The sequence below is a fragment of the Diceros bicornis genome, chromosome 16 (genome assembly GCF_020826845.1).
Source record: "Diceros bicornis minor isolate mBicDic1 chromosome 16, mDicBic1.mat.cur, whole genome shotgun sequence".
Lineage (NCBI taxonomy): Eukaryota > Metazoa > Chordata > Mammalia > Perissodactyla > Rhinocerotidae > Diceros > Diceros bicornis.
This window is the reverse complement of record NC_080755.1, coordinates 29,096,813-29,115,108: the sequence shown is the minus strand read 5'-3', so window position 1 is coordinate 29,115,108 and position 18,296 is coordinate 29,096,813. Positions and strand designations below refer to the sequence as shown.

Here is an 18,296-nt window from a genome sequence, read left to right as displayed (position 1 = left end):
AATATTATAAGAATATAAACTAATAGTACTTGAGACTTCTACAGTAAGAATAATGTTTTTTGTCATCATTTGCTAGGGCAGTGGGTACATGCTATTAATCATGATGTATTAACTACTGTCATTTTTATCCTATTTGGTAATCTTAATCTAAAATAGCAGCAACAATTTTTGTTATTTTAATTCTTATTCTAGAGGCTTTAACAAATTTAAATCCAGAATTGTTTTAATATTGCAGTTTTATTTCTTACACTTGTTGTAATCTCAACTGTATGCCCCTAGTCCTGCCAGACAAATATTTTGCTAGGCAGGCTTTAAAGAATAGATGAGATGCATTAGTAACTGGTAAGATATTTATTTGCATATTAATGCTGTTAACGTTTTTAAAACTCTGTGTAGTATTAGGATAAAGAGTTTCGAAATTCTATGCTATTTATTTTCTGGGCAGATCTTTCTTTAGCGATATTGAGAAGGTAAATTTCAGTTTAGCCTCATTCAAATAGCCATGCATTCCAAATGAACAGAGTCTAAATTAGTAAATAAAACATCTGAACTTATAAAGTAGCTTTAGCATCATGTCACTTTGGATCATGATACATGTTAACAGTGGCTATCTTTTGATTCTAGAATTACAAGTCAATTTTAATATTTTTCTTTGTTCTTTTCTGCATTTTTCAAACTTCCTGCATTGAGCATGTATTAATAATCTTCTTATCAGCAAAATATAAACATTACTAAAAAATATGAATATACCAACAAAATATCAATAGATCTTTAAAAAATCTTTTAATATTCAACAATGAGCAGATCTCTAACAGAGACCCCTAGCACTTATGGGTCCCTCTGCAATGAGCAGACAAATGAGAGGGACCAGGGACTCACCGGAATTCAGCTCTTTCACGAGAGAGGACATGGTGTTAGTGATGGAATCCGCTGCCACTAGTAAGTCATTCCTTAAATTTCTTCTTGAACCTTAAGTGAAGAAGAAATGATAAGAAAAATAAAAGCTTTTCCTTTTTTCCACATTTTTATGCTGTTTATCATTTCCGTTTATGTCCTAAAGCAAGGAGACCTCCAAGACTTCTCCTTTTCAGAAGTGCCTTGGTTCATTTCCTGAAAAAATACACGGTGCTTAGGGCAGTGGCTTCTGATGTAAGAAGACATGGCAGCTGATGGGGGTTCATAGAATTTATTGTCTAAATTGGGACAATTTTGCAAGCGGAAGGGGGCAGAATTAATAATAAGACTGGCTGACCTGGCACAGACTGGGATGGTCCCAGGTAAACCAATATGTGTGGTCACTCTTGGTTTGTGAAATAACCACACAGATAAAAAGTCTGGTTTTGCCAGGAGAGCTGCACCTTCCCAGGTGCAGCTATCATTTCAGCCATTACCTGATGACTGAGCACACTGGATTCTGATCTCCATCACCACAGCCTCTGTCTCGATCAGGGTTTCCAGAGCTCCCCCGTCATTACAGGGACCTCTTGGGAACAGGAACCTGTGCGTTGAATGCCCCCAGAGTGTGGAAAAGGGGCAAGGATTCTTGCTCCTGTTGCCATGATGTGGGCAGTTGTATATCTGGAACTTAGACCATATTTCTCTATGGTTGAGAAAGATTATGATGATGTTTCAGGCACACTAAAGGTTAAACGGGTATTAGTGGGCTGGCCTGGGAGTGGGGCAAGGCGGAGATGGAACAGTGGGCGAATCATCATCGTGTGTTTGGAACAAAGGGCTCAAGATTTCAAACTGACTTACAGATGAATTTATGTAGCTTGAGCTTTTTATGAGCTAGGGGCTGCCTATAGGCCACATTTCATTCTGTTATTTCTCAGAAAGTAATACTAAATAAGTAGAATAATAAATACATGTAAATTTAAAAAAATCAAAGTAGTTAGATAAAAACATTAATTATAATAGAAAGCTCAAGTTGATTTAAAATACTGTGAATTTCTTTAAAATATGATTTAGAGAAAGGACATTTTTCCTTCTAAAAATTAAAAAAAAGAGAATTATTTGATAGAACTTGAGTTATATTTCAGCACTTAAAAGAGAAAGCCCTGCTATGGATCTTCCCTTTTCTCTCATAATGGAGAGTATCATTCTCTTCCTTTAAAATGTGTTAACATTTTATTCCCCATACACAATGGATGAAGGTGTCTATTTCCTTACACTCTTGCCATCCCTGGATATTACTGATGTTAAACAATTTTTTTTTGAATCTGCTAGGCAAAAGACGATATTTGTTAAATTTGCTTTTCTACAATTATTTGTGAGGTTGAACATCTTTTCATATCTCTGTTGGCAGTTTATATTTCTTCTGTCTGTTCATATCCTTCACCTATTTCTGTCTGGATGATGTCTTTTTTTACTGATCCCATATGCTTATGTATCACAGAAATTATGACACTTGATTGCCACATATGCTGGAGATGGTTTCCTCAAGTCTATTTTTTGCCTTTTGACTTTGTTTGTGTTTCCTTTTAGCTTAAAACTAGTAGTCAGATATGTCTCTCTTTTCCTTAGAAATGTGAGGACCTGGAAGGATGTTCAGGATAAATTGCTAATTTAAAGAAAATGCAAATTGCAGACCATAATGCAATGCATGATCTTATTTGTGTGAAAAAAGAAGAGTCTGTGTCTATAAACACAGACTTAAACATACATATTTATATATAAGCAAAACATTGGGAGGGATCAATCTGTTAATAGTGTTTACTTCTGGGAATGACACTGGCAGAGCGAGGGTCTGCAGCAGGATTTTTTTCCTAACTTTCTATAAATTTAGAAAGTGATGGCAAGGAAAAGTTTTAAAAGTGTTGTAATATTTCCAAATGAATAAAATCCTTTGCCTTGGGACAAGCCCCAGCAGTGAGTCAATGGAAAGAGGCAGCCGGTGGGAGAATGCTGTTTGTCATCTCACATCACTCTTTGCACTCCTCTAATAATAACTACGGAGGCCTAACCTCATAGCCCCGTATTACAGAGGCAATGATTTAACTCTTTAGGGCATCTGTAAAATGACTAAATATCCTTCTCGATCACCTCAGGGCTAAAGAAGTGGGATTGTTTAACCTCAGTCCTGAATTTGCTTTAATGTAAAGAGAAGAAAGCAAGAAATAAGATCTTTCAGAATTTTAAAATGGGTTACATTTATAAAGTTTCTTGGGATATTAGTCAAAGGATTTCCCTTCCTTAATGAGCAAAGACTCATAAAAAATGAGGCAGGGCAAGAGAAGCCAAAGGAAGGTAAAATGATGAGTGAAGAACAGATTAACCTTGGGAATTTCTAAAATAGCTCACAGGCCAGGCTCTGAACAAGCCATGGCATACTCTAGAATATCCATGGTGTGGCTCTGACAATTCTAAACTGCTCAATAGACTGTGGTGACTTATTTGTCATGTAAAAGCAGAACACAACAAAAATTAAAGCCACTTACTTTGTGCAAACGCCTCCTGTACATCTCCCCCTACCCCTGTGAGGGAGTCCTGAGGCGTGTGGGTTGGGGTGGTACAGGCTGACGCGGACCGGACGGGCATGGGGATGGGCCTGCTGATGGTGTGGCTGGGGGAGGAGCGAGGAGATCCTGCCCCCTGGGTCTGGAGAGACAATGCAAGTCATTAATTTGTTTTCCCCTCAAAATGCCAAATGCCATCCCCAATGCCTCAGTCAAATGTTAAAAACAGTAAACAGTGAAATTCTAAAATAGGAGGAAATCCTAGGTAATTGAGATGGTAATCCTAAACCTGAGTTGCAGGTGCAGATAATTTAAAACCTTATTATATATAATCTGAAGTTTTGGTTACATATTGAAAGCTAAGAATAGTAGTACAGCATTGTTCTATAATATCTGAGATGTGTGCCCATGTAATGAAGCTACTGCTAAGCAGGGATAATTACAAGGTGTGTCTGTTTTCTCCTTGAAATTCTACAAAGAATAAAGAGCCATTAAGGAGAAAGTTTTTTTTTTAATTAAATTAAATTAAATTAATTATTTTATTTATTTATTTATTTTTTTGTGAGGAAGATCAGCCCTGAGCTAACATCCATGCTAATCCTCCTCTTTTTGCTGAGGAAGACCAGCTCTGAGCTAACATCTATTGCCAATCCTCCTCCTTTTTTCCCCCCCCAAAGGCCCAGGAGATAGTTGTATGTCATAGTTGCACGTCCTTCTAGTTGCTGTATGTGGGACGCAGCCTCAGCATGGCCGGACAAGTGGTGCGTCGGTGCGCGCCCAGGATCCGAACCTGGGCCGCCAGTAGCAGAGCGCACGCACTTAAACCACTAAGCCACGGGGCCGGCCCGAGGAGAAAGTTTTAAATACAAACTAAGAGACTCTGGAATAGATCTGGTTTATGCACTTCCTAAATTTTCAACCTGTCTGTCCTGGCATCATCTTTAGAGGATAATTCACAGTTCAATCATGTCACACAATACTATGCATATTAAGTCTCAAATTAAGACTCAGATGAAATGTAAATTGTTTAATCCCTATTGTACAGTAAAAGCTGGCTTTGTCAAATTGCTCTCTGATTCAGGGATTCAAATGGGGAAGAGGAAAAAGAAATCTTGGCTTCTAATTTTTGGCTTCTGTTTCCTGTGGGAAATGTCCTTCATCCATGAAAAAGCAGTATTCTAGCAGGACAGTAAGACTAGTGGGATTTAAAGATGAGTAAAGCAAAAAGGAGAAAACAACGGAAAACCATGTATCTCTGCACTACAGTCCTCAGCATGAAACCATTCTGAGAGTCACACCTGGAATTTCACGGCTTTTCAATGAGGTCTCTCGGAAACATTTTCTCTGTTATAACAGTTAGTTTACAAAGGAAGTCAGTCACGCACGAGTAAGAAAATGCAATGAGACCCTCAAGTACATACACAACAGATTAGGTGTGTGCATAAATCCCATTCCAGTCTGCTGGGTCTGGCCAGGGAGAGTGAGGACTATTCCACAGCAAGGCCCAGAGATTCACCACCAACCCATTCAAACCCTGAGGCATGCACCACAAGAGCAGTGCTCTGGAATATTCAATTTAGATCTTTGCTGTGGGTTCAGCTGCTGCAGTTAAAACACACAACATCAATCCTGTAAAATGTCATGCTGTTAGCTTTCCAGGGCTCAGCATCACACATAAAAGTCAAATCTATAAATTGAGAAAAATCCAGAATTAAAAATGAAGCAAAACAGAACAGAGCACAGAAAATAACTCATGTGATGCCCAATGGGCTGAGGATTCCACTCTTTCACTCTCAACAGTACCTTGTAACGGTCTGTCCGGGCCCAAGGGAGGGAACTTTGCCTGCTTGCGATGCTTTGCAGCCTGCTTTCCCCTGCTTGCTCAAGGAGGGGTGGAGTTTTCCCCAGCAAATTTTGGCAGCTCAGTCTCATTACCAGGAAACCTCTGCTTCTGAGCTACCATGGCATCTCCCTGCTTCCCAGGCGAAAACAAATGACTTCATATTTGAGTCATTCTTTGCCACGTACGAAGAGTTTTCATGTACACCCTCATTGATTTCTTTCCATGACCCATTGAAGTAGGTATCATTACTCTAAATGTGCAGTTGTGGATCCCAGTGCTCAGAGAGGTGAAAAGAATTGCTCAGGAGATGGAGCTAGAGTGGCTGGGCTGGTGTCTGAGCCCAGGTGCTTTGACTGCCCTGGGCTGTGGGGACATGGATGGGCTATGGTCGGTGGAAGGTCCCCCAAAGGAGACAGATGTTGGTCAGGTGCCCTGAGGGCTGCCTCCCCCTTGCAAGCCCTCCTGTGCATCCTTTTCAAGGCAGGGCCCTTAGCAGAGCTCCTGGTTCTTTCTTATCTGTCCCCTTTACCAAGGGACCAGTTGCAGTGGGGAAGAGGGACTGGGAAGTTGGACAGTAGGCTCCTCTTGGCTACACAGCGTGGTCACCATCTTAACCCTGGGAAGCCGCTCATCTTCCGTGATAGGAGGTTTGCAGTGATAATACATCTCCACTTTTTCATGTAATTTACAGTGCACAAAGCACTTTTACCTACATTGTTTTGTTTCATCCTCCTAATAATCAGTGCTAGGAATGATAGTAGCTTATCTGTGAATAGCAATTTGCAGTCTATAAAGCACTTTCATCCCAACTACTTCACTTAATCCTCCTAACAACCATATGAGGTATTATTATTATTCCCATTTTTCAGGTTAGCAAACTGAGGCTCACATGGGATAATTGGGTTTCCCAAGGTCTCTGAACTAGTGAATGGCCCAGATAAAATGGATCCCCAACCTTTAGTCTACAAGCCCAGGGTTTTCCCACGGCACCACAGCTGCTTCTCAGGATTGTGGGCCCTGGACCAACCATCACACGCTTCCATCTACGCTTCACTAAGCGTAGAAAGATTTAGCAACCTGAAAGCTGGGAAGGCACGGGGCGTGGAGCCACAAGTGAGTGGTGTTGGGGCAGCAGCCTGGGGCTTCCTGCTGGGCCAGGCAATACTTTTTAGTTGCTGGGTCATGGGGAGCAGTGTGAGTGCCCAGGGTGGTAGAAGAGGCTTTGGGCTGTTTATCAATCAGGACAGAAATACAGGCCCGCGATCTCTTATCTGTACATGTGAAATCGCAAAAGCAACACATGTTATTTCATAACTGATGGGAGGCTACTTATGTGGTATCTGCATTGTACTGCATTTCTAAAACCTGAAAGATTCTGAATTCTGGAACATATCTGGAGCCAGCGATTTCAGATATGGGGTTGTGGGCCTGCGTTTCGATCTTCTAATGGCTGCATGGGGACTGCATTGCACACCAGCCCTGCTTGCGCCTGTTCCACCAGGCTCTCCAGTACACGGTGCTGGTGAGGCAGGCCCCCTCTGCTCTGGGCACTACACCTGGCCCTCCTAACCCTCCTTTCTGTGAGTCTCTTACCTCTTGGCCATGCACTCTCCTTCTCGTGCACTGAGCTCCCCTGCTAACTGTGTTTGAGGCGTTCCCAGCCCTACCTCTCCCAGCTTAATGCCTGGTCTCCAAAGCCAACTTTTCCTACTCCTTTCTGCCTGCTTCTTTTCTTCAAAACTCCTATTAGTGGTTCTGTGTTAAGAGAAAAATAATCGACTATAGTTATGTGTTAAGGGAAAAACAATTGATTGAGTCTAATTACACCAATGTGTGAATGACTAATAGCTACCATCTCCTAAATGAATCTCTAATTGGTGCAATTTCAAGCAGTCTGATTATGTGAAGAATTTAGGTGGAAGATTCTGTACTGAAGAAAAGATTCAGCTGCATCTTTCCTGCAATTCACAACTCCCAAGTCATGTCCAGTCTTTACCCAGACTTTTGGGAGTAGGACCCTGGCTTCCTGGGCAATCATGGCCCCATCTCTCTTTGTCAGGACACTGTCCAGTTTGATGTGTAGTACCTTCCTAAGACCCACTGCTGGAAACTCCATCTCTGGCTTCCCTTTCTGTTCTGTTCTTGTAGGGCCACCAGGAAAAGGCAGTTGTCTCTAGGCATTGGGGTAGATCAGTGGAGATCACTGAGTTTCATCTTCACAGGTAGTGGCCCCTGTAGAATGGTGGCCTCTGGGCTGGTCATGAAGCACGGTTGTCTGCTAACAACTTTAGAAGAGCTAGAGCGACTAATCTCTGTGAACATCCTTTCCTGGAAATTAGTCGATGATTAATGGAGCAAAGACTTAAGGGACAACGGTCCATGCAGATCAATATATAGATCTAAAATTCCTGAGAAGAGGGTTGATTTATGGAGGAAGGAAAACATATATCATCCTTGGCAAATTTAAAATAGCTCTCTTCCTAGAGAATAAATGAAAAATTCATTTCTACACTCCATTCTCTGAGTCCACGCAACCTGCTGTTGTATCAATTTTTAAAAAGTCTGACAAGATCTATAAATTTTCTGATTTTTTCCAGGAAGTATTTTGGTTTCCACTCAGCACAGAAAGGAGGGATGCTTTAAGGAAAGGACCGAATGTCTATTTGCTGAACCAGCACCTGGTGAAACGGCAGAGCAGATGACCAAGAGACAAGCATGGGTGGCATTATGCACTCCCTCCCTCCAACCTGGAAAGTCTGTCTCTGAGGCTTGGCTGAGAATGCAGCCCAGTTACGCTTGGTTTTACTTGTCAGTCTGGGAAGGTACAGCAAAGCAGTGTGTAGCTATAGTCAATCATCTTTTCATCCTTTTTTCAATATAGATTCACTGACTATCATCATAGGGATTGTTGTATACTAAGTGTTGTGTGGATACAGATGAGGCAACTAATTCTGACTGGTCAGGCAGGAGGCATCATTTGACTTGAGTCTTAATAGCGGAGATTTCTAGGCAGAAAAGAGGAAGTACTGGGAGGAGAGAAGAGCATTCCAGGGCTTCGAGCATCATGAGTAAGGCATGAGAAGTGTGAGGGGTATTGCGCATACGGTGTGGAGGCCAGTGTGGATGAAGCACCAGGCTCACTGTGGGGAGTGAAGGGGCCTGAAGCTGGGAAGGGGTAGAGCCAGTTTGGAGGGGCCTCCAATGTCCTAAAAGGGGCTAGCCTTTATCCTGAACTAGAGGGTTATCTTCCAAAGTTTTTAGGCAGAGAAATAATTTTTACTTTTCTAGACTCACTTCACCAATCTTTAATTTTAAAAAAGGATGTGACAGAGTCTGGGAGGGTATGTTTCTGAACACAAGCTGTTAGTCCTAATATTGCAGTTGATTATTCATGATGTGAATTATTCTCCCTCCCCCCTATTTTGATTGCTTCACTGCTCCACAGAACACCCACCAGAGAGGATGAGCAGGGGAAATAAAGGAAGGTGAACCTAAGCTGGTAAAATGTGTCATTTCTGGCCTGTTCATACTTCATAACGTGTTTGGAAGAAGTAGGAACCTGAGTGACCACGATTTCCTGAGTTAATTGGGTCATCCAATTGTAAATAGAGAAGAGAATAGGGGCAGGAAATGAAACTGGAATGATGTTTGACTTTCTTCCCCTGACTGAGACTCTGTTAGTTAAGCATAAGGAAGAGAAGTGAATGTGTGTGTGCGTGTGCACGCACGTGTAAAACATGGGTCAAATTACAAAAGTGTACATATTCTTGTGTGTATGTGTATACATAAATACATACACGCATACTTATACCTGACGTGCATATAATATTTTACAAAGTGTTTTCACACCCATTATCTTCTAAAATCCACACACCAACCCTGTGAGTGATGTATTATCAGTATGTTTGAAATAAATTACCAGGAAGTTAATTGACACTCAAGATCTTACAGCTGTGAGTGTAGAGCTGGGACCACTATAATTCAGGTCTAACTTCAGTAATCTTTCTAAGAAAGTTAGTATTGATACTGTACTTTCTGAACTCAAAGTCAGGATACTTGGTTTTAGATTGAGACATAATATTTGGACTGGAAGTATACCAGAAACTCTCAAACATACCATCGTTGCAATTATACCCCAGCCACTTTCATTATCAAACTTTTTATGAGTGTTCTTTTTATGATTCCTTCAATAAATCTTAAAAATAGACGAAGAAGAAAGAGGGTAGGATAATTTCGATTCAAGTTTTATAAAAAAAATTTATTGCTCATGATACCATAATCATCATATTATATTACAGGCACTATTTTTTTGTGTTTAATTCATGTTCTCTCCTCAAGGGGGATAAATTCATGCATTACCTCTAACAAGAAACAGTATAAGTAGGAATTATATATACCAGTAATAAAATACATTGAACCACACAGACTTATGATAAAGCAAGTAGAGGTTATTAAATCAAGCACAATTTGTTGTGTGCCGTGTCTTAAATCTGATTTTACAAAGAGAATGTCCCCAAAGGGAAAAGGCTCATAAATAAAAACAGAATTTAGAAGCAGATGCCAGACTAAAACCTCTAAATTCTCTCCTTAGATCATGTTATACCACAAGAAGTTTATAAATTTGGATGGCGTTTGTTTATTTCCTTGTAGATCTGCTCTACAAGATCGGGACATACGGAGTTCTGTCTTCAATTTTGACTGAAGGTCAGTGTAAGAATAGTCACATGAAATCTACGATGGCATTTGTCCATTTCATTATTCAGTACTCCTTCTAGAAAGCTCCAAGTGAAGACTTTCTGTTTATATTTTACACCAGGAGAAATTTTGGTCCCCTGAGAACTGGTATTTCTGTTCTGATAAAACCACCAATTATGTTTTCCTTTTTTTGACTCATTGCCAGAAAGCTCAGAGTAACACCCTTGTCCCTTATGATTAGGATATTCGCATTTTCTTTTCTTTAGTTTTCAATTTTTCTATTTCTATTTTATGAAGTCATTGTGTATGTCTTTTGTTGTAAGCTGCCTCGAGTCCTTTTTGAAAAGAGACTCGAGTACAAAAGCAAATAAATAAATAAGACAGGTAAACTCTCTCCCCACCCAGACAACGCATCGCTGATATCTGGGTGTCGCCAATAACGGCCCTTAAGTATGCATGCAGCAGTACCACTGCCAGCTGACTTTCAAAGATGCAGTGGCTGTTGAGGGCTCAGTGGGGTGGAGCTGGAAGGAAAGGAGGCAGTAATGCTCTTATGGGCACTGCCATGGTTTGGCTCTATGCATCCATCTGTTTACGTACTTCCTGGCTCCATGTATCCATCAGTTTATAAGCTTCCTGGCTCTACGCATCGTCTGTTTATGAGCTTCTGGGCTCTGTGCATCCATCAGTTTATGGACTTCCTGGTCCACTGAGCCTTTCAAGAATGCATTGCCTGGGAAATGGTAGAGAAGGGGTCCCTGAGGGAACTGGCTCAAGCAAGGCTAACTACAGAATGATTGCCCTTTCTCTCCACTAGGAGGAGGAAAGTTATATCTGAGCCTTATTTGCTTTTTCTGTGCACATGCGAATTTAGAGACAGGAAAGAAAAGAGGCCATTTGCAAAGAGAAGCATCACAGCAAGGCATTTTTTTCTGCCATGATCTAAGTGTATTGGAAGTACAACAGCAATACCCCATGTATGCATTTATGGGCAATTATACAGGCTGTAAATGTGTGTCCTTCACCCAGGGGCACTGTCTCTCATTAAAATTTGACTTTTTTAGTAAAGTAATTGTTTTCACAAAATACAAAATAATGTAATACATTGTCTTTATTGTCTGACATTACAGATTAGTTTTACACTTTCCTTTTTTACAGACCTTGGGAATGAAGGGTAAAAATGTGTCCAGCATTTTGCAAACATTCTTTGTTACACACAAACACACACAACAAATAATAGGAAAGAGAATACAGAAGAATTAAAAAGTGCGTTGAAACTGGACAGGCTGTGGTTCTAATTGATCCATGGAAATAATGTGAAACTTCTTCATAATACTAGTGAGTGGGATATATTGTCATACACAGCTTGATACATGCACTTGAAATTAAAGCTGCTTTTATTTTGCTCTATTTTTTTTTATTATTATCTCTTAAGTATGCTGCTCCCTCTGCTGGCTTCTGAACCTGACCACAGGGTCAGACAGGGCTTCAGTTTAGGCTATAGTTAGAGAGTCACAATGCTTCTACTTCTAGAGATGTACATAAGAACTTGTGAACTCCCAGAGCAGAAAGGTTCTCGGTGATAAGAGAAAGCCTGAAAGTTATCTATTCTTTTGAGATTATTGTCAACCAACAGTAGGGATTCGTCTTGAAGAAAAATTAAACTATGGGAAGTAAACAGTTACTGAGTACAACTTTTCTCTCATAAGATTGAGCACATTTTGGTGAGCAGTGGGGAACAGGGCATAATAATTATGCAATGAGAAAAGATGTGATTGGTTGGTTTTTATGAAAAGAGGTTCTACACCTTTTCAGTAAAATGGAAACTGAACTGAATATTCACAGTGTGAGAGGATGATGAGGTTAGCTTCTAGTTGCTGTGGGTTTTACTGAGTGTAACTTTAGTGACTGTGATGGGTATCTTTCTATTAAGAGAAGGATCTAATCAACCACCCAGAAAAGCATGAGACTGGTTTGAAACTTAGACCCTTGGAGGTCTAAAAAGTTTCCAACAAATTACAATTGTTCTCTCTTCTAAAAGATGTAATAGCTCTTCATTTGTTGCCAACAGTAGTAATAGTTATAAAAAATGCTAAATTTTATATATCTCAATTCAAGCACTACATTGAAAAGAAAGCAAATTAGTATGATTTTTTTTTTTCTCTTTCCAAACTGAAGCATGAACATACATTAGAGGCAAAAGCAATGAGAAAAACGGCAGGACGGCAGGCCCCTCCACTGTTAGTTAAGACCTGCAGTAGGGGACATAACTTACTCCCTGCTTCAGTTCTTCTTCCTACAGAAAGATTGAATCAATAATAGTTAGATTGCCCAGGGTTCCGATAAGAGCATGTACACAGTGTGAAGGAACGCAAGGTGGGGGAAACATCAACATGGATTTGATGGCAGGTCAAGCCTTTTCTACCTCAGTGACTTTCATTCCAAGCATATTTAGGTATTTAAGACTATAGACCCATCTCTTTCCTTCAGGCTTCCAACCATCTTTCAACACAATCTCTCTCCCTATCCTGGTGTTTGTACATCTGATACATCCTGGACAGTGTTCACTTAGGCTAGGTTGATGCCACGATGGCTAGTGGTAAATAGACTCCTATCCCATCGCTATGGTGACAGAAATTATAGGAATATAAGTTGGGGGCTGTTTTCAAAGCTTCCTGTCACTCAGTGAAGGGAAAGATGTGATCAAGCCCTCTTCATTTAGTATATTTGGAAAGGAAAGCAGAAAGAGCTTTTCTGGATCATCCAATGAGATAATAGGCCAGAAACAGCAAGAGGTCATTAAATATCTAGTCTATTTTAACATACATAGTACAACAAAAACTGAATTCTACACTTTACAAGTCTAATACACTGAAAAGTAAATTTTGTTTAGTAAAGATAAAGCATTCCCAACACTGATGGCAGGAAAAGTTGACTAAGGAGTTAAAAAGAGTAAAGATAACAAAAGAAAGAAGTGTTATAGCAGTGCCTGGGACACAGTAGGTTTCAAAAAGTATTTGTTAAATAAACAAAAGAAAGGAAGGAAGGAAAGAAAGATAGAAAGAAAGAGAAAAGAAGGAAGGAAAGAGAGAGAAAGAGAGAAAGAGGAAGGAAGAAAGGAAGGAAGGAAGGAAAGAAGGAAGAAATAAAAAGAAACAATACAGAAACAATAAATTATAGTGTATCAGGGTTGTGGGGGATCCACGGACCGGAAGTCGGGACATCTTGTCTCACAAGTGAGCTGTCCGCAGGGCCCTGGCCTCATCATTCTATAAGAAGTTTCAGTTCCTGCCTTTGGCATGGCACAGTTCCAATGCACACTGGTTCCTGCTTGTTTACATCAGGCAGGATGACCACACGGCTCTGACACCTCTACTGGGCTGACTGTGGTCATGTGACCATAATTAGTCTACTTTTGAATTGAAATGTAATTTGGTGTATACTGAAGAAGAGAATAAGGATTTATTAAAGGAATAATGTCACTTCCCAATGAGAATAATAGATTATAGCACTCTGCGGAGGACTTCCAGAGATCATCTTATTAAACACTCTATTGCAGGAAAGTAAGGTGATATTCCCAGTTACATTTTGCATTTGAGACCCACAGAAATTATGCGACTTTCTGCTAAAGCCACAGAGATGAGATAAAATATTTTACTGAAATGAACAGTTATTCCTCTTAACAAAACTATAATCACTAAAATTATTTAATGGCTATATCTTAATTTTCGGAATTAGACATTAGCTTCTGTTCAATTTAGTCAGAATTGGTGAAAGTTATTATATGTAAAATATTTCTAAATAAATATTACTTTCAAAAACATAAGGAGCTGGAAATAAGCCAAGAATAAGTTGTCCCATGAAGGTCCTCCTCAGCTGTCTGTTTCCCGAAAATGGATAAGAATGAGCCCTGTAATTGCTACCATTTCATGTGTCTAAGAAATGATCCTATATCTGAGTTTGAAACCATATTTTGGGGGAAATCACATATAATAATTGGAAAAACCACTGCACATTATGTGCAAAAATTTTTACAAAAGCCATAGTCATAGGTCTAGGAAACATTTATTTGAAATGTCTTACCTTTAGTAGCTTCATGAGACCTTCTAACTGGACCATTAGCTCTCTCCGGCTCTCCTGGAGAGCAGACATTCTCTGCTCCAGCTCATCCTTGCGCTGTCTAAGAAAGAAGCAGTTGTCATCAGAGATAGCATTCAACTCACTCAGGTAATCACATTTCCCAATCTTGTGGGATTAGTGGATCACCAGAAAAAGGGCATCTTTTGGTCTTTGACATGATTACCAGGGGAAAAATGTTGTCGAATGAACAATTATAGCTTGAGGTGTATGTTTATTTGTTGGAAGTCATATTAAAACAGAATTAAAATCTGTTTAGACACTACCCTCTTACAGCCTGATTCAGAAAGAATACCTTATTGAGAAAGAATAAATTTTTTTCTGAATGCTTACTATGTTGTGGGCCCTGTGCTGTACCATTGGGTTCCCTCGAGACAACAAACAAAAACCAAACTATCACTGAAAAAGACCAATCCCACAGATACTCCCAACCCAAGGACACTTTCATAAATCTCACAGAAAATACTGATTACCTTTATTTGGAAATTGGATTTAGAAAATACATTTTTAATCCCTTCCATCTTTAGTATGCAATGTAGTGCCTTTCAGAGGTGAAATATTAATGCTACATAGTTACTATAGTCAATCTAAATTTTCTGGTTTGGATTTGGTTTCATAAAGTGAGGTTAGAATACAGGAGTTCCTCCATAATTGTTCTAACTGAAAATAATCTACAAGGTTTATGCTTTATAAATTTTGTTTTGTTTTGCAGAACTTCTATAAGATTGTCAGCAAGAATGGAAACCACGAAGGACAATCTATATCCTTTACAGTGACATTAAGAGGTACAAAAATATATTTTAAAGAGGGAAAGAAATGAAACAGCATGGAGAAAATATTAATGGTTCACATTTCTGAAGAATATGTATACTTTTCAAATCCATTTCAAATTTATTATTTCGTGACCATTAGTGAATAAGTAATATATACAATTTTTTTCCTTGACTGAAAGGCTTCTGAGTTTGAAATATTAGGACTTGTATTTTAAAAATGCATGGGTGCTTTAACCATGTATGCATTAATGTATGAATGGATATGCCTAGTCTCAATGGTATAGATACAATATTAAGTGGAGTCATGGCGGGGACTCCGAAACGAAAAACTGACAATATAAAAATGTCACACTGAGTTTGGTCAATGACTCATCCAACTGAAAGACATTTTGTTGGAGGACAGGTTATGGATATAGATGGGACATTCCTAATTTGCTTTCACATAGGTTTTCTCTATAACGAATTATGAATTTAAAATGTATAAACATATCTCAACCCTTTTTGAATACATTTATACTTTTGGCTTTTATTGCCCCTTAAGGCTTACTCCCAGAGCAATCCTTCCTTTGATGTCCTTAATTCAGAAAAGGAGGAACATCCTAATTTTATAGACTTTAATGGTATCTTATTTTAGTCTTTGTCTTCCTGGGCTGAAGCATTCTAATTTTGAAAGTCTTGCCCCATTCAAAAATATTCATCAATGACAAGTCCATTAGCTGTTTTTTCTCTGACTTTGTCTGCACATGGTGTTCCAAATACTTCCCCAGTAGGGCTTAGTAGAAGGATAGATAATGTTTCTGATTTATTTCCAGTTCTCTTCTAGGTACTGCTCTATAATTTCTGGCCTTTTGGCCATAGGAGCACTTTAGGAAGAAGGTTGAAGCAAAATTCTAATATTGTAGGTAAGAAATACTCAGAGAGGCATCTAAAAACTATCAGAAAAAGTTAACTAGTATTAATTTATAATTAATCAACATTAAAAAAAATTATTTGTACATTTACCTTACAGGAGCAATCTTTCAAAACATGACATTTACTCTTTCATGCATTTGATTGAATTCAATTTTTTTAAAGCATTCATTTAATAATGTCTTTATTTAATCTTCTCTATAATTGTTTACACCAGTGGTCTGATAACAGATCTGTGGTGTAGCCTCCACCATTCCAAAGAGAAACAAGAAAACAAGGACTAAGCAGTCCTATGATTTCATTTTCATAGAGCTAAATGTATTCATCTCTAAAGGAATGCCTTTTATTCTGAAATTCTGTCAGATTATTTCTAATTTTGTATGTGCGTTAAAACCTACTTTCTTTCAGGATAGTCTTGGGACAATAGGCAAAATTTTAACAAGAATTGTATATAAGACAATAAATATCAATATTAACTTTCTGGAATTTGATGATGGTACCATAGTTATATAAGAGAATATCTTTTTTCTTAGAAAATATACACATAAGTACTTAGGGGTTGCAGACGATGTCTGCAACTTACTCTCAAGTGGCTGATCAAAAAGTATACGTAATTTTATATATAAATATATATAGAGAGAGAGATAGAGGAAGGTGTTTCAAAAATGTTAGCAATCTCTAGGTGAAGTGTAGAAGAAAACTCATAGTAATATTCTTACAACCTTTCTGTAGGCTTAAAACTTTTTCAAAATAAAAAGTTAAAAAATACACTGCCATTCATGAAACTGTTGTGATAACAGATGATGGTAGTGTTTAAAAATGTCATTTTATGATAAAACAAAAAGTACTCAACTTTATGTTATTTCCCAAAAATAGTAAAAAAAATTAAACTGGTCTATGAAATTCAAGTATGGAAACTTGCATCAGTTACAATTTCATTTTTAATTGGTAAAACAAAAAAAAAGTTACTTTATATTAAGTTTTCTCAAAGAATAATTTTATATACATTGAAAAGAATGCAATTTTTTGGGCATAGAATATGACACTTATTTTTTTAGGCAAGGGATAGATATGAAAAATTATACTTGTTTTTCTTGAGATTTGTAGTGTGAAGTTAGTTGCTTCACAGTTTTAATAAATGTTTTCTTCATTATAGAAGATGGTATTGTCTTTGCAAACATAGTTCTTCCGCTGTCTCTTCATGGTTTTGCAGTTTATTCATTCATCCCACAACTATTTATTCAGCACTTTTGTTTTAAGACACTATAAATAAAATAATGAGTAGGAGACAGTTTTTGTCCTTGGGTGAGAGAAGGAGACATAAATAAGTTCAAAACAATAACGGTGAGTGTATAATAAAAATAAGAACAAAATGCTATATGTGGTAAAACTGAGAAGACAACTAGTTCTCTATGGTGGTGGAAAGTCAAGAAAGGCTCACTAGATCACCTTGCAAAATTTCCCTCAAAGACTCCATCCAAAGCGGGAAGGAAAGACCTGGGGAACCATATGGAATGTTCCAGACCTTTCTCTGCTTCATCTGTGCCTCTTGATTGCCTGTACTCTTGAAATTATTAGTAAAGCTCAATACTGGAGTAAATCTCTGATTCATGTGAGTCTGACTTGACAATCTAATCCCTGTGTTAGCTCAATATGTAACTCTCATTCTTCAATGCTTTTCTGTTGCAGGATTAATAGCAATATCCTCAAGATTCTCTGTGAGGGCACACAGCGTCACGGCGTACCCCTACCTACATCTTCAGCTCCATCTCCTACCACGCATCTCTTTATTCACTGCGTTCTAGGTCTATCGACCTTTTAGTTTCTAAGAAAGTACTAGATTCCCTCCTGCCATATAGTCTCTACCTTCCAGGAGACCCTGTCATCAGCTGTCGCAGCCCCTCCCTGTCCTTAATCCCCATTCCCTATGTCCCATCCTTCATACTTCAACTCAAACAATCCTTCCTCACAGTAGCCTTTTCTGAGCTAGTGAAGGGCAGGTTTTATAATCATGACTTTTTTTTAAAGGAAGATTCCTTATGGCACTTGTCTCAGTTTGTAATTATATTCTTATTTGTGTGATTATTTGATTTAGGTCATTTTCCTACTAGATCATAAATTCTGTGAGACCAACCACAGTATCTTTTCCAACTCATCATGGTATTACAATGCCCAGAAACTTTCTGGGCACACAGCACTTTGGAAATATGTGTTGAATGAATTAAATGAATAACAACATAAGGAAAGATAATTCTGGTAGTAGTGTAGATGGACCAGAGGCCAGGAATCAATTAAGCGCTCATTATAATAGTCCAAGCAAGAGATAATTGAGACCCAAGAAAAGGAGATGGAATCTACCTGTGCTACCCATTGTGTGGAATCTTGGGAAATTATTTAACTTCTGTGAATCTCAGTTTCCATATCTATAAAAAGAGTACAATAATGGTGTCCATCTCACAGGTTTGTTACAGCAATTATATG

At 38.6% G+C, this 18,296-nt stretch overlaps 1 protein-coding gene across 9 annotated transcripts in view; it reads right to left on the bottom strand.

The window, feature by feature from the left end:
- DTNA (dystrobrevin alpha) overlaps positions 1–18,296 on the bottom strand; it is a 352,070-nt gene that overhangs the window by 12,252 nt on the left and 321,522 nt on the right. For 7 of the 9 annotated variants that reach the window (XM_058556978.1, XM_058556971.1, XM_058556969.1 and 4 more), the window contains 3 exons: positions 14,080–14,176; positions 3,441–3,600; positions 880–969 (listed from right to left, as the gene is read on the bottom strand). In XM_058556978.1, coding sequence (XP_058412961.1) covers positions 880–969; positions 3,441–3,600; positions 14,080–14,176 — 347 coding nt within the window. Of the gene's footprint in view, positions 1–879; positions 970–3,440; positions 3,601–9,703; positions 12,293–14,079; positions 14,177–18,296 lie in introns of those variants that run through there. The other 2 variants (XM_058556975.1, XM_058556976.1) reach the window with 1 other exon arrangement.